Source organism: Dendrobates tinctorius, unplaced genomic scaffold (assembly GCF_039654945.1).
Source record: "Dendrobates tinctorius isolate UK_male_01 unplaced genomic scaffold, ASM3965494v1 ptg000003l, whole genome shotgun sequence".
Lineage (NCBI taxonomy): Eukaryota > Metazoa > Chordata > Amphibia > Anura > Dendrobatidae > Dendrobates > Dendrobates tinctorius.
In genome coordinates this window covers 20,168,024-20,184,971 of record NW_027361671.1, presented here as the reverse complement: position 1 = coordinate 20,184,971, position 16,948 = coordinate 20,168,024, and the positions used below count along the sequence as shown (strand labels likewise).

The following is a 16,948-nucleotide window of genomic DNA, read 5'->3' as shown; positions in this document are numbered from 1 at the left end:
GAAGCCTTTGCACATGTTTTTTTGTTAATTATTGTAATTTACAGAGATACCAACTGCAAAGCTGTGAGGAAAAATCAGCGCAAAATAGGGTCTTATCCGGTGGATATTTCAAATTTCTGCTTAGGTTATACTAACCTGATATATCCATTATTAGAGCGAAAATTATCAGAGAAATGTCAGCTGCAGCAGATCCATAGGTCAGCAGGTGACCATATCAAGCTTGGAATGAAAGGAATAATGTGGATATTACCTGTGCTGCTGAATATAATTCCAATCCAGACAAGATGAGTGAAGGACGGTGGTTTATTCTACGCGTTTCAAAGCATTCAATCACTTCTTCATCAGGAATTTACAAGTGGTAAATTGAAATGAACTTTTTGATAATATTCAAATTTTGAGAGAAGCACCTGTGTGTGTGTGTATATATATAATTTATATATATATATATATATATATATATTTATTAACAAGTGGACCCACTTTTCTTGACATGAGGATCTCAGAGACTTCAATAGAGAAATGCCATCAGAAAATGACCTATTGTTTAAATAATGTTTTTGAGATATATAAATATTTCCAATTGTTGTCAATTATTTTTTTTCCATATCATATAATGATCTTTATTAAAGATCAAATTTAGTAATCCTGCCATTTTCGCAATGACCTTGAGGCTACTATAGAATCATACTTATTGTCCTTTTAGGAAGTGTTTACAGAAGTTTTCTAGCAATCAGAAGCAGGATTACAGTGACAGGTAACACCTCTATACACAGCTGATAACATGGGAATCACCAATCACAAGAGACCATGTCACAGCTGACCTGCTGCTTCCTTCAGACACATGACTTTTGCACAAGCTCTTTAGATGCTTCAATTCAAAAGATAGGGTCAGAGCCTCACCATTGTGGCTAAGCAAGTGTCAAGTACTGAAACTACAGGAAGTTAGTGTCTACAGATGTCCCAGTAGCCATTGTGAAAATTGCAATATATATATATATATATATATGCGATATTTAAAAAAAAAACCAAACATCATAGTATTAAACATAAAAAACTCTGGAACTTTAAAAGAAATACATGTGAAATAAAAACCTGATTTAAACGACAGGTCATTTTCTGATGACCCTTGATGAAAAATGCTAAAAGAGACAAATCATTTGTAGTGTGGATTAGTTCTGTATATTCTATATTTACTATTATTATCTTACATTTTCACTGCAGTTAAATCTAGATGGTCTGTTTCACATATCCGGTCCATATAGAGATCGCAAATTCCAGGAGATCTAGGGTTGCTTTTGGAAATTGTGACTGAGACTGTTAGTTCAGTTGGACCATGAAAATCAGTCTCCCACCTTTTGGCTGGTATTTAAGGTGCAACTCATTTTCATGTACACTGTATATACAGCTATAAAGGTGTGTAACCACAATTGATTTTAATAGCTCGGCTTTTTTATAGTAATAAATGATGGAGCATCTTACCTGTGTTCCTAAACAAGCCACCATCATGTGAGTGAGAAGCTTGGCTGCAAACATGGAAGACCTTGTGCAGAATAACTGGGAGAGGATGGCCAAGGTAAACCCTAAGGATAACAAGTATGAAGAATGGTATTCATTACACATTAAGTAAATTTCATCATTTTCCTAAATCACTGATCACAAATATCTTATTGTGTACCGCGTACGGGTCATAACTATCCTCCCACAACCTGTTATACTTCCATACTCCGCACTTTCTATTTAGTCCAGCATTATCGGTGAGCTCAATTCAGTATTGAGACTGTAACTATTCTCATAGTATATAATACATCTTGAAAATGGGCATGGGCTGTACTGAGTTTTCCAAAACTTCTGAAAATGTTATGTTCTATCTTTCAAAGATTTTAAAGATCCATTGTTCTCCAGTAAACAATGAAGTATATGGAACCTCTCAGAAATCTACAGGTGGCCATAGTTGTGAGGATAATCCAGTTGTGTACTGTAGATATTTGCATCTGTGGAGATTATCTTAATAGTCCAGAACAATAAAACTTTGTCCTATTGGTTTTCGATGCTGGGAAAACCTTCCACTATTGACTAACTATTGAAATTCTCCTCTGATTGGTGGCAAAACGTTACAAGTTGGTCTAAGTTAAAGAAGTTTTAGGTTCTTAATTATTGAATTAGATAGGTCAGTTCTGTAGAAGAGGAGTTGTTCAAGCAGTACCCTTGATAGTCTAGGCTAAAGAGGACACATGGGTGCAGTATAATAAACAATATGGGGCTGATTCATCAAGTAGTTAATGCCAGCTTTCTAGTGTAAAACTGCTTGAAAGATATAATGTATGAACATCTCATGGCTGGCATATAACAGTTTTCACCCTCAACCCAAATCCAGCTTCATTGGATTCATTTTATATAAGTCTAAAATCTTTTATATAGAAAAAGAAATACATTCTGATTTTAAGATTACTTTACTACTTAAAGGATTATTACCATTTTATAAACTGATGGGATATTTCTGGGATATAGATAGTGTGGTAGATCAGCTCACTTGGCTGCATGTAGAGGTAAACCCAGTCACACTATCTCTTTAAATCTTCCACTGGTTTATTAAATGTACTATATAAACCTGTGCAACGATAGCAAAAACAAACTCAGCCTTCCTGGCCTAATGGGAAAACAAAAAGATAACGTTTGGCACAGTCCTTGTTACTATGGGAATCCACTTGCTTCAGAAACAAACAAAAAGTTCAGCTTTCCTTAACATTGAACCGCAGCTCCAGAGCTTGAACGTCCAGGCCCACCCCACACTGAATGCTCTAGAAGGCTGGGTACTTATCCTCTGGACTCCTCCCACTTTATAGCTGTTCACGCAACCCAGGACTAAACATGGCCGATTAACCCCTTTCAGCACTTAGTGTGCTGGAGCATTTTCCTAGTTTGCTATCACTGAAGCAAACACCCTTAGTGAAATATATCTGCCCTCCAGTACTTTACCAGTGACTTTGTCACAATAGTGTAGCCTATTCCCAATATCATTTCCCATCCTTCGGTTTAATTTAATGGACCTGTGTCTTTTTTCAACCGTATTAGCTATGTAACTATGTAATTTTGTCCTAAATTTATTATGAAGGGGGATCTCTGTAATTAAAATAGCTGCATCGTTAATGTAGCAGAGTGTCCCTCTCTGTGTTTTCTCTCCACAAAGGCCCTCCTGGCCAACTGGCTGTGCAGGGCACTGCAGCAATTCCATTCACTTCAATGGAACTATACTATACTGTTCACAGGCTTAGGCATCACTGTGCAGGAAAACAACAGCAAAGGTGCTGCAGAACTTTTATTTTCAGGATAAGGCTGGTTTCACACTTGCGTTGGGCAGAGCTGCGGAGGGCTGCATACTTCCTCCGTTAAGCCCAACCCACTTCCGCACCTCTTCCATTCAGCTCCGCCTATGTCTGCCTGCGTCCTGCATACCTATCTTTAACATTGGGTACGCAGGCCATGCTGATGTATGCAGATGCCTCCACTTGCGTCGTTTTGACGCTGCGCAGACCACAACAAAATGCAACATGTTGCGTTCGGCGCAGCGTCAAAACGACGCAAGCGGAAGCATCCGCACACCTCAGCATGGCCTGCGTACCCAATGTTAAAGATAGGTACGCAAGACGCATGCCGACGTAGGTGGAGCTGAATGGAAGAGGTGTGGAAGTGGGCGGGGCTTAACAGAGGAAGTACGCAGCCCTCTGCAGCTCTGCCCAACGCAAGTGTGAAATCAGCCTAAGTGATGTTCCAGAGGTCAGACCCTCACTGATCATAAAGTGATGGAGCCTATGGGTCATAACCCATTATCAATGGTAATTATAGATCAATTTGCAGTTTACACAACATGATGAAAAGTACAATAACTGTATTACAGTATTAATCCACTAACCAGAAATGCATATAAACCCCGCACAAAAGAAAGCTTCGTTATAGGAGGAGAGCTTGTCAGTATGAGCATACACAGCATAGGAGGACAAGTGAGTACAAGCACACTCCACATACTGGCCTGCGTCTGACACCACTCGGCAGAGCTGACCATTTGACAGCCACCTGCAAAACAAAATATACAGAATTATTAACACGTTAAGCAGATGCTATAATTGTGAGTAAAGCATGCGTTCTTAGGTAGTGCTAAATAGTCAAAAACACTTATAAGTATTCAGATCTCAATGTAAAAGTATGTACTCAACTGAAAAATTACTTGAAATTAACTCTTAGCAGGCGTACGGCCTGACGAAAATAACCCTAAGCACTTTGCACTTGGTGAACCAGCCACATTTTTTTTGAAGAGCGAATGATGACACGAGAGCATGTAGACGCTGTTGACAGGCTCCATTCCCATAGTGCAGGTCATTGAGTTAACATCGCTGCAGGGTAAGAACTATTTTAGTTCCCTTCAGCTTGTAAGGAATACCTGTATCTCAGCAAAACGGGGTAAGAATATAATGCACGGAAAGGACTGGATGGCATAAACATGTTATTTACAGTTCTGAAGTCCTTTACATGAGCATAGCATATTAGTTATATCGTAAGAAAATGTCAAACACTGTATTTGTGGTCCATCTCCACTACTAGGTCCATCTCCACTACTAGGAAGAATAAAATCTGCTGCCACTTAAGGAATGGTCCGTAATCAAGGTACATCTAGACAGGAGTATTTTGGCCCATTAATGTGTGTGACCAACTATATATGAGTCAATGAGCACTCGTATACTGGACGATAAAAACTGCTGGGAACAGAATGATTGTTAATACAATTACTCTCTCCCCATACAGTATCATGCTATCAGCAGCACATCTCCTTTTTACAAGGGGCGATGGGCTGCCCATAAAGATAATTTTTATCCTCGTATAAAGGATCCGATCACCCAATGAACGAGTGATCTTCTATTCACAGAGGCAGAATGCTCATTCACTAACGCTCATCTAAATGCACTTGTAAAGCCCCCATCCACATTACACTGACATTGGTCAAACCAAACAATATCGACAAGTCTGACTAACATTTTACTGTGTATTGGGGTCACGATAGTTCCCTGACAGATGATGTTGTGAAAGATAGGGATTAGGCATGGGCGATTTCGCCAGAGATGTCTGGCAGTGATTTCTTCATAGAGAATGCAGGAGCTCTCCTGTGTATGGGAGTCGGGCAACATAGTTGTCAGCCAATCAATGGTTCAGCTGATCATTCGGACAGTATATGGTGGGCATTTAGGCTAGCTGCTGTTGACAGATCTTATTATGTTATTGTTGAAGGCCTTGTGACAAAATGACAACATGATTGGCAACATGGTGACTCAGTGGTTAGCACTGCAGTTTCGTAGCGCTGGGGTCCGGGGTTTAAATCCAACCAAGGCCAACATCTACAAAGAGTTTGTATGTTCTCCCCGTGTTTGTGTGGGTTCTCCAGTTTCCTCCCACACTACAAAGATATCCTGATAGGGGTTTTAGATTGGTTGCAGAGGTCAGTGGCAGGGAATATAAGGAGGAGTATATGTTTTCTTGTAACTCTATTAAAATACCCGCCTTTTGTAATTTTTATAATATTAAAAAACTCATTTAATGAAAACTAACTTTTTTTTCTCTTCACATTTTAGCAATACTTTTTTTTTCATTACATTGCTTGTTACACATCTCAATCTGGTAAACCAATCCCTCAGGTTACTATGGTTGTGTGGATACCTAATATATGTAAGGTTTTTGTTTTGATGGAATGTATGTTCAAGAAAATGTATTTCAAATTAAATGGACGGATCAGGACACTCGTGCCAAGCTTACTGGATAAAACGGTATAGCCATTCAATGGTGGTTTCTGATTTGCAAGCAGGATGTTATAGAGCAGATGAGCTGATCAGATTGATACAGTTTTGTGATAAAACTTGTATTTTATGAATTTAAATCGCTGGTGTCTATTTACATGCGTGCAATGGGCGGCCTTATTCAGTGATTGACAGTCGGCAGTCATTCCTGTATGACTGCACATGCAGAAATAGCTGACGACCACCGGGAATGTCAATGAATACAAGACAACTTATACTTTTTCCAACAAAACTATGTATTATTCTGCTCCGCGTCTCCTTCTCTATACCATGCTGTCCACAGATCGGACAGTTAATGGTCTGTACTACGGAGTGTTTTAGTTAGTCTAAACCCCAACAGTCTCGATCCCAATGTATGACATGCATTATCAAGCAAGAACGACATAATGCTTGCACCGAGAATGAATACATTGGTACCTTTCTGATGCCTGGTTCCACAGGAGACAAAGTGACATGCGAGGAATAATCCGACCACCAGCTGTATTAATTCTGTACACAACCTCATTGTCATCGGCGAAGTGGTAGGAACTGTTCACTTTCAGACTCACTGATAAAATCTGCAGTCAAATAAAAATGTGAAACAAGATCTGTCAAATGTGAGAAAAATGTAATAATGTATATTGTCTAGCAAAAACATTCATCTGCTTTCCAGATGGTAAATCGGGACCATAAAACATCTTCTTTAATCTCCTAATCTTCATCAAGTCTTAACAATGCCAACCTGAGTGCCAAGGCTGGGGTGTTGTTAGGTAGGACTTTTAAAGGTATTGTCCAGTGAAAACAAGATATCATCTATCTGCAGGATAGCTGACTACTTGCTGATCGGTGGGTTTCCCACCACTTGGACCTGCACCAATTGGCAGAACAAGGAACTTTTTTGTTTCCAAATGGGGAACTTTATCCTCATTACAAAATGGCACATCAAGTCTGACATCCTTCTGACACTGCTTTCATTCTCCATGGAGCTGCCAGAAAAAGTAAAGTGTAGCACTTAGCAGCCCCATAGGAAACTAATGGAGGAGTGGTCGAGCATGCACATTCACTCACCACTCTATCAGAGGCAAACGTTCCCCATTTTGCTGATCAGTGCGTGCCCTGATAATTGGATCCTCACAAACCAACAAGTTATCACCTATTCAATCAATAAGTGATAACGTGTTTTCAATGGACTAGCCCTTTAAACTGCGCCACTACTTTATTTGGCACTGTGTCAACTGACTGTCATGGCGGTCATTAAGTGGTTGGCGGTGATCCTTGCTGCACAGCTAACAAAATAGTGTCTCTGATGGGTCCGTTTTGTGACTCTGTAAATCTTTAGAATTACTGGTGAACACCAACTACACAATCGTATGACCCGACTGGAAAAAACTTCATACATCAGTTTTTTCACTGTTGCCCGTAGTGAAGTGGCGAACGCCTCCTAACAACTTTAGCATACTCAAGAATCAAATTGGCACTACTGAGCAGGCAAATATCTGGCCACATCGACTTCTTACGACATTTTTCATATTTTAATATATGGTGGTAGGAGCATAAACCCACAAAAAGTCGCTAGCATTGAAAAAAAAAAGTCATTATATTTTTTATGCCATAAAAGTAGAGTACTGCCCTTAATAAATTAACACGCAGGACTCTAATGAATATGTCCGAGCCAAGTAATATCAATTTTGCATTAGTTCCCTCAGACATGGAGAACACATGTATGTCACAAGCATTTTAATAGCCAAGTGCCTGGCTCTAAATAAAGCTTGTAACCAATTGCTCTTCTGGAACGGTAACGTTAATTGTATCACGATTCCAAGAAGAATGCAATGAAGCTGGCGTGAGAGGAAAAATAAACATGGCAAGCATCACAGGCTACTGCCATGAAGCACACTGACCAGGAAGGGACAGCATCATCTGCTAGAATCTGTCACTTACCTTATCATTTAATGCTCTTTCTTGTCCTCCTGTAAGAAACCATTGCTGACTGCTATATTCAGTAAAATGCAAATATGTACAGCTTTCCTCTGAGGTTGTATTCTCAGGTAACACTGGCAAAAGTCTTTCAGGGATCTGGATAGAATCACCATTCTTTCCATCAAATTTATGTCCATTGATTTGCTGTGGGTACCAATGATAGGCACTTATGGTGATATGGGGGCAGGTGTCAAAATGGGTCCTCCCTCTGTTGGGACAAGAGATGATTGCATTACAAAGTGGTATCAAATATCAGAACATTTTAGTTGTCGTTTTCAGAAAATTATCCCCATTTACTCATCCGTCAGCCAATAATTAGTCAAGTTTTATCCATTAAATCAGGGTTCCCCAACTCCAGTCCTCAAGGCCCACCAACAGATCATGTTTTCCTTAATATTGCTCAGTTGATAATTGCATCACCTGTGCAATACAAAGGAAATCCTGAAAACATGATCTGTTGGTGGGCCTTGAGGACTGGAGTTGGGGAACCCTGATTTAAATGACCAAAAACTAATATAATCTGCCCATACATTGCCATATATTGACACTGATGGTCTAATCGGCCAATAAACAGATCAAACATTAAAAAAGGGTTTTTCTTTTGCTGTTTATTGTATCTGGCAATTTTGGGCTGTTTATACTTCAGATATTTTTAGTATTATTTGACAAAAGTTCAGTCAGACTTTCAGTCTAAAATCTATGGACAGAATTTTACATATGGAACAAAATAAATTAGGGAAGGAACAGCAAAACAAACAGGTAAAAGAATATTTAAAAATGTAATCTCTAAATGGAAAAGAGCCTAATATTTAACCCCTTAGTGACAGAGCCAATTTGGTACTTAATGACCAAGCCAATTTACAATTCTGACCGCTGTCAGAGGGGTGCAGTTTTTAGAATGGTGTCACTTTTGGGTATTTTCGATTATATTGACCCCCCAAACTCACCTCAAATGTGAAGTGGTCCGTAAAAAAAAATGGTTTTGTAAATTTTGATGGAAAAATGAGAAATCACTGGTCAACTTTTAACCCTTATAATGTCCTAACAAAAAAAAAATTATATTTTCAAAATTGTGCTGAAGTAAAGTAGACATCTGGGAAATGTTATTTACTAACTGCTTGCTGACGTCCGTGAGGGGTCTAGTTTCCAAAATGGGGTCACTTGTGGGGGGTTTCTGCTGTTTTCACATGTCAAGGGTTCTTCAAATGCGGCATGGCATTCACAATCAAATAGCGCTTTTTCCTTTCCTGGCAGTGCCATTTGCCCAAGCAGAAGTTTTAGACCACATATGGGGAATAGTCACGTTCAGGACAAATTGCACAACAAATTATGGGTCTGTTGTCTCCTATTATCCAGTGTGAAAACCACATATTTGCAGCAAATACATTTTCGTAAAAAAAATGAAAATGCTCACTATGACGACTTAATGTAAACAAATTCTGTGTTGTAGCTGTGGGTTCAAAATGCTCACTATACCCCAGGATAAAATCCTTGAGAAATTTAGTTTCCAAAATGTGGTAACTTGTGGGGTTTTTTTATTGTTCAGACACATCAGGGGCTCTCCAAATGCTACATGACACCCGCAGACTATTTGTGACGTCCACCTGCGGGTCTGGGCTGCAGCCAGGCAACACCCCGAGAAACACTGATACCCTTTACCCCTATACAGGGATCTGGATTTATAGCAGAGCCCAGGAGGCGCTGTCTGAATAGGAGCAGTGACCAGAGCAGGACGGTCGCCAGAAAGGTGTTCCAATACAGGACACAAACGTGGAGATATGCGAGTCTAAACCAGTCGGGCAGCAATGGTACAAAAACGGTAGACAGAAGCAGAGTCAGATTCAGGCCGAGAGTCATAAACCAGGAGAGTAGCAGAGGTACAGAATCGTTAGGCAGAAGCAGAGTCAGATTCAGGCCGAAAGTCATAAACCAGGAGAGTCGCAGAGGTACAGAATCGTTAGGCAGAAGGAGAGTCAGAAGTCCAGGCCAAAGTCAGTCAGTCAGAAAGTAATTCACACAGTAACACACAGGGGAACCAAGAATATATCCGGCGGCTTGCAAGACCAGTCCCAAGGTATTTCAGGGATCAGGTCACCCCTCATAGGTTCCTGGACTGATGATGTCATCAGTACCACCCCCAGGACCAGGCCAGATGGAGATGCAGTAACCTCTTGATGACTGACAGAGGGGTGGAGCCTGCATCCACCAGATGCCTGCGCAGGTGCCCTTACTCTGTCAGCACCATAACTCCCGGATGAGCCATGGCGCCTCCTAGTAACCGCGACAGGAGCAGCAGACCCAGAATTTAACGGCGACGTGACAGACCGGCGCCTCCTAGAGGCTAAAGCCGGGACAGTAGGCTCTGAGCCTGACGTGACAGAACCACGGCCCCTTCCAGTGGCCGAGGCAGGAACAGCCGTCCCTTAGTCTGACGATAAAGTGGCGGTCCGGCGCCTCCTAGTGGCCGCGACCGGAACAGCAGGCCCTAAGTCTGGCGGAAACGTGACAGTACCCCCCCCTCCAAGAGGGGCCTCCGGACCCTCAAAACCCGGTTTATCAGGGTGAAGGAGGTGAAACCTTCTAATCAACTCCTTGGCATGAATGTCACTAGCGGGGACCCAGGACCTCTCCTCTGGGCCATAGCCTTTCCAATGAACTAAATATTGCACAGACTTTCTCACTAAACGGGAATCAAGGATGCCCTGGACTTCGTACTCCAAGGCACCCTTGACCAAAACTGGAGGAGGAGGGGACTGGACGGGATGAATTGGGGAGCGGTACACCTTGAGAAGGGATTTGTGGAAAACATTAGGAATTTTAAAAGACTGAGGGAGCCTTAAACGAAAGGCTACCGGGTTAATTACTTCTAATATCTCGTAGGGACCAATAAACCTGGGCCCCAGTTTGGCAGATGGCACCTTAAGCTTAATGTTTCTGGTAGACAGCCAAACTTTGTCCCCAACTCCTAGGTGCGGCCCCGTGGACCTCCGTTTATTTGCGGCCCAAGCCTGCCTGACCTGGGACCCTTTCAAGTTTGTGTTCACCTCCGACCAGATTGTCCTTAAGTGACGTATGGAATTCTCTACTCCCGGAAGCTCCGACATCTTGGCCAAAAATGAACCAAAACGTGGGTGCAAACCATGATTGCAGAAGAACGGGGTGGTTTTGATAGATTCCTGGTACTGGTTATTTAGAGCGAACTCAGCTAATGGGAGATGTTCCGCCCAATCAGACTGATGTTCCGAGACATAGCAGCGAAGATATTGCTCTAGAGCCTGGTTGGTACGCTCCGTTTGACCATTGGTCTCAGGGTGGTAAGCAGAGGAGAAGGATAATTCAATACCAATACGTTTGCAGAATGCTCTCCAGAATTTGGAAACAAACTGGGTACCTCGGTCGGACACGATATTCTCTGGAGCGCCATGCAGCCTTATTACATGAACAATAAACAACTTACTCAGGGTTTCTGAATTAGGTAATCCAGAGAGGGGAACGAAATGACATTGCTTACTGAACCTGTCCACCACCACCCAGATACATGTCTTCCTCTCTGAGGGTGGTAGGTCAGTAATGAAGTCCATGGAGATGTGGGTCCATGGACTCTCTGGAGCGGGCAAGGACTGGAGCCAGCCGGCAGGCCGATTGTGAGGGGGCTTGGCGCGAGCACAGATTTCACAAGCTAGTACATAATCCTTGCAGTCCTTAACTACCGTTGGCCACCAAAAACTCCTAGTCACAAGTCTGGCGGTATTATTGACCCCAGGATGGCCTGCCAGGATGGAGTCGTGCGACTCCTTCAGAACTTGTAGGCGAAATGACGCTGGAACAAACAATTTCTGGGGGGGGCGTCGAGTCAGGGGCTGGTTCTGGGGACCTACGGATCTCCTCCAGAAGGTCCAGAGACACAGCCGACACAACAATACCATTGGCCAGTATTGGAACTGGCTCCGAGTCCTCAGCCTGTGAGGGGCAGAAACTTCGAGAGAGAGCATCAGCCCTCACATTTTTGGTACCAGGACGAAAGGTTATTAAGAAATCAAACCTAGAGAAGAACAAGGCCCACCTCGCTTGTCTAGGATTTAATCTTTTAGCTGACTCCAGGTAAGTCAGATTCTTGTGATCTGTAATCACAGTGATCTTATGTTTGGCGCCTTCGAGGAAGTGGCGCCATTCCTCGAAGGCCCATTTGATCGCAAATAACTCCCGATTACCTATATCGTAATTCTTCTCAGTGGCAGAGAATTTGCGGGAGAAAAAGGCACATGGGCGAAGCTGAGTGAGTGATGCAGTGCCTTGCGACAGCACTGCTCCCACTCCGACCTCAGAGGCGTCCACCTCTACAATAAACGGGCGGTCCAGATCAGGCTGAACCAAAACTGGGTTGGCTACAAAGCACTCTTTTAACGTAGCAAAAGCCTGAATTGCCTCAGGGTTCCAATTGGTCACGTCTGCCCCTTTTCGGGTCAAATCCGTGAGTGGTTTAGCAATTTCGGAGAAACCCCTGATGAATTTTCGGTAATAATTTGCAAACCCTAAAAATCGCTAAATCGTTAAAAATAACGGCGACGTGACAGACCGGCGCCTCCTAGAGGCTAAAGCCGGGACAGTAGGCTCTGAGCCTGACGTGACAGAACCACGGCCCCTTCCAGTGGCCGAGGCAGGAACAGCCTTCCCTGAGTCTGACGATAAAGTGGCGGTCCGGCGCCTCCTAGTGGCCGCGACCGGAACAGCAGGCCCTAAGTCTGGCGGAAACGTGACACTATTCCATCAAAGTCTGGGTTCCCAAAGGTCACTCCATCCTTTCCAAGCCCTGCCATGCGCCCAAACAGTAGTTTTCCTCTACATATAGGGTATCGGCGTACTCAGAAGAAATTGTACAACAAAATTTTGCGTCCATTTTCTCCTGTTACCCTTGTGAGAATAAAAAATTGGAGCTAAAACTACATTTTTGTGGGTCAAATGTGATTATTTTCACAGCTCTATGTTATATACTTCTGTAAAGCTGGGGGTTCAAGGTGCTCACCACACATTTAGATACATTCCTTAAGGGGTCTAGTTTCCAAAATGGGGTCACTTGTGGGGGGTTTCCACTGTTTAGGCACATCAGGGGCTCTCTAAACGCAACATGGCATCTGCTAATTATTCCAGCAAATTTTACATTCAAATAGTCAAATAGCGCTCCTTCCCTTCCTATCCTTGCCGTGCGCCCAAACAGTGAATTTCCCTCACATAATGGGTATCGGCAAAAGTATTCAGCCCCCTAGAACTTTTCAACCTTTTCCTTCACATCATGCTTCAAACATAAAGATACCAAATGTAAATTTTTGGTGAAGAATCAACAAGTGGGACACAATTGTGAAGTTGAACAAAATGTATTGGTTATTTTAAATTTTTGTGAAAATTCAAAAATTGAAAAGTGGGGCGTGCAATATTATTCGGCCCCTTTAACTTAATAATTTGTTGCGCCACCTTTTGCTGTGATTACAGCTGCAAGTCGCTTGGGGTATGTCTCTATCAGTTTTGTACATCAAGAGACTGAGATTCTTGCCCATTCTTCCTTGGCAAACAGCTCGACCTCAGTGAGGTTGGATGGAGATCGTTTGTGAACAGCAGTTTTCAGCTCTTTCCACAGATTCTCGATTGGATTCAGGTCTGGACTTTGACTTGGCCATTCTAACACCTGGATACGTTTATTTGTGAACCATTCCATTGTAGATTTTGCTTTATTTTTGGGATCATCGTCTTGTTGGAAGACAAATCTCTGTCCCAGTCTCAGGTCTTTTGCAGATTCCAACAGGTTTTCTTCAAGAAAGGTCCTGTATTTGGCTCCATCCATCTTCCCATCAATTTTAACCATATTCCCTGTCCCTGCTGAAGAAAAGCAGGTCCAAACCATGATGCTGCCACGAACATGTTTGACAGTGGGGATGGTGTGTTCAGGGTGATGAGCTGTGTTGCCTTTATGCCAAACATATCGTTTGGCATTGTTGCCAAAAAGTTTGATTTTGGTTTCATCTGGCCAGAGTACCTTCTTCCACATGTGAGGTGTGTCTCCCAGGTGGCAAACTTTAAACAACACTTTTTATGGATATCTTTGAGAAAAGGCTTTCTTCTTGCCACTCTTCCATAAAGGCAAGATTTGTGCAGTGTACGACTGATTGTTGTCCTATGGACAGACTGTCCCACCTCAGCTGTAGATCTCTGCAGTTCATCCAGAGTGATCATGGATCATGGGCCTCTTGGCTGCATCTCTGATCAGTCTTCTTTTTGTTTGAGATGAAAGTTTAGGGGGATGGCCGGGTCTTGGTAGATTTGCAGTGGAATGATACTCCTTCTATTTCAATTTGATCGCTTGCACAGTGCTCCTTGGGATGTTTAACATTTTGGAAATCATTTTGTATCCAAATCCAGCTTTAAACTTTTCCACAACAATATCACGGACCTGCCTGATGTGTTCCTTGGTCTTCATGATGCTCTCTGTGCTTCAAACAGAACCTTGAGACTATCACAGAGCAGGTGCATTTATACGGAGACTTGATTACACACAGGTGGATTATATTTGTCATCATAAGTCATTTAGGACAACATTGGATCATTCAGAGATCCACAATGAACTTCTGGAGTGAGTTTGCTGCACTGAAAGTAAAGGGGCCGAATAATATTGCACGCCCCACTTTTCAGTTTTTGAATTTCCACAAAAATTTAAAATAACCAATAAATTTTGTTCAACTTCACAATTGTGTCCCACTTGTTGTTGATTCTTCACCAAAAATTTACATTTGGTATCTTTATGCTTGAAGCATGATATGAGGGAAAAGGTTGAAAAGTTCCAGGGGGCCGAATACTGTCGCAAGGCACTACACTCAGGAGAAATTACACAACAAATTTTATAGGCCATTTTTTTCCTGTTATCCTTGTGAAAAATAAAAAATTTGGAGCTAAAGTAAATTTTGTGTGAAAAAAAGTTAAATGTTCATTTTTTCCTTTTAGATTACTTTAGTTCCTGTGAAACACCTGAGGCTTAATAAACTTTTTGAATATGTTTTTGAGCACCTTGAGGGGTGCAGTTTTTAGAATGATGTCACTTTTGGACATTTGCTGTCATATAGGTCCCTCAAAGTCGCTTCAAATGTGATGTGGTCACTAAAAAATAGTTTTGTACATTTTGTTGAAAAAATGAGAAATTGAGCATGTACATAATGTGTAGAAGAGATTCATATCAACTAAAAGCTGAAATCCTTAGATCAGGAACAGAACAAACATTTATAAGACATTTCATAACTTTCCCAAATTTTTATGAAAAAATATTCAGCACATCCTGCATTGAACTACTGTACACAATTTATTATATATTTTAGAAGTTGGCCCAATTTATAACAACTCCACCAAAATGGATACTAAGGCTGGTTTCACATTAGCGCTTTTTAAGGGCACGCACGGCCGGGGGTAGCTCCGCCCCTGAGCCGGCTCTCTGCCCGGCGTGCCCGCCCCTTGCTTGTAGCGCCGCCTCCTAGCACACAGCGGCGCCTGCGATCGGCGCACCCTATCTTTAGCATAGGGTGCGCAGATCGTGCGCAGGCCGTGCGCTAGTTGCGCTTTGACCTGCACTGCGCACTTTTGACGGTGCGCCGTGCGCGCCAAAATCCGAAAAATTTGATTTTGGCGCGCACGGCGCACCGTCAAAAGTGCGCAGCGCAGGTCAAAGCGCAACTAGCGCACGGCCTGCGCACGATCTGCGCACCCTATGCTAAAGATAGGGTGCGCCGATCGCAGGCGCCGCTGTGCGCTAGGAGGCGGCGCTACAAGCAAGGGGCCGGCACGCCGGGCAGAGAGCCGGCTCGGGGGCGGAGCTACCCCCGGCCGTGCGTGCGCTTAAAAAGCGCTAATGTGAAACCAGCCTAACTCCGACGCCCTGATGTAAACACATCCAATTGTGGATGTTATTATTATTCGAAGATCTATTAATTAAAATCAACTGTGAAAACCCCCTAAATCTGCAGGTTAATAGCATTCTGAAGCTTCCTAGCTACTGCATTCAAAGCCTGGCTGCCAAGAGGAAATTAGCCTTATTCTTCCCACTAACCTCTGACTTTCAGTCATAGAGGCGCGGCCAGAGAAGTTTCAGTCACCGCTTAGTAGATAGTAAGAGGCAGCTATAAACGTGCCCCAGCACTGACTGTCAGCCTGATCTGCAGTGCTTCAGTACAGAACTGGCTGTCAGCCAGTGAGGGCGCGGTAACACCTGTCGCTCACTGTTTATTGAGAGGTAACTGAAGCCGTGCCGGCCGCGCATCTATGACTGAAAGCTGGAGGCTGCTAAGAGGAATATAGTTAACTTCCTTCAATGTATCACTTGCACGGCTTTAGAGTGCCATTAACCTGTAAATAACCCCATATTTGCAGATAATAGCATTTTTGACATGAAAGGTTCTCTTAAAATCAGTGGACTAAATAACCTAGATCTGAAAAGTTAGTTACCTTCCAGAAGTCAGGGAATATCAGTCACTTGTTTTTTATAGTTTTGAATCAATCGACATGGTTTACATATCACAAAATATGTAATGTTGTATTACACCTAAAAATGTTTTAAAACATCTTCTATTAATGCTATTAGTTTATTTAGTTTTACCTGAAAGGACAAATGGGCTTGACTGTGAAAACCATCATGATACTATCTGTATAGTCTAACAATATAGGGAAGACGACAGAGAGACATATTTGCATTTGTTGAAATGTCCTATTAACATCCTGTAACACAGTCAGGAAATCACAAGCTGCAGAATGCTGACTCAAGGAAACTCCCAGAGACCTCGGCCAAGTTCCCTAAAGCTTCAACCGAAATCTTATAAAAGGGCAAACATTTCCAGAAATACGGTGCATGTAGATAACACAGAGTGCTACTTCTAAAGTATTCTATCTATTGGGTAATCAGATACAAGTTATCAGCAGAGGTCGGCTAAAGCAGAGAACGTAACTAAATGAAAGATAATTGTATAATGACATAATAGAGGCAGCAGAAATATTAATATGAAGGGGTAAAGGTCCATTGAGACGGTTTCCTGATCAGTGAACGGAGCATTCATAAGAACAGACATTCCTGATAACCAGAATGTGTAAACGTGCCGCTGAGTACCTGACAAATGAGCAAA

At 42.4% G+C, this 16,948-nt stretch overlaps 1 protein-coding gene across 1 annotated transcript in view; it reads right to left on the bottom strand.

The window, feature by feature from the left end:
* The window catches only part of ADGRV1 (adhesion G protein-coupled receptor V1), a 732,030-nt gene that overhangs the window by 239,454 nt on the left and 475,628 nt on the right, over nt 1-16,948 (bottom strand). Inside the window, exons 81-84 of the mRNA XM_073580638.1 lie at nt 7,761-8,007; nt 6,258-6,397; nt 3,911-4,071; nt 1,480-1,580 (exon numbers count right to left, since the gene is read on the bottom strand). Of these exons, the coding sequence (XP_073436739.1) occupies nt 1,480-1,580; nt 3,911-4,071; nt 6,258-6,397; nt 7,761-8,007 (649 nt within the window). The remainder of the gene's footprint in view (nt 1-1,479; nt 1,581-3,910; nt 4,072-6,257; nt 6,398-7,760; nt 8,008-16,948) is intronic.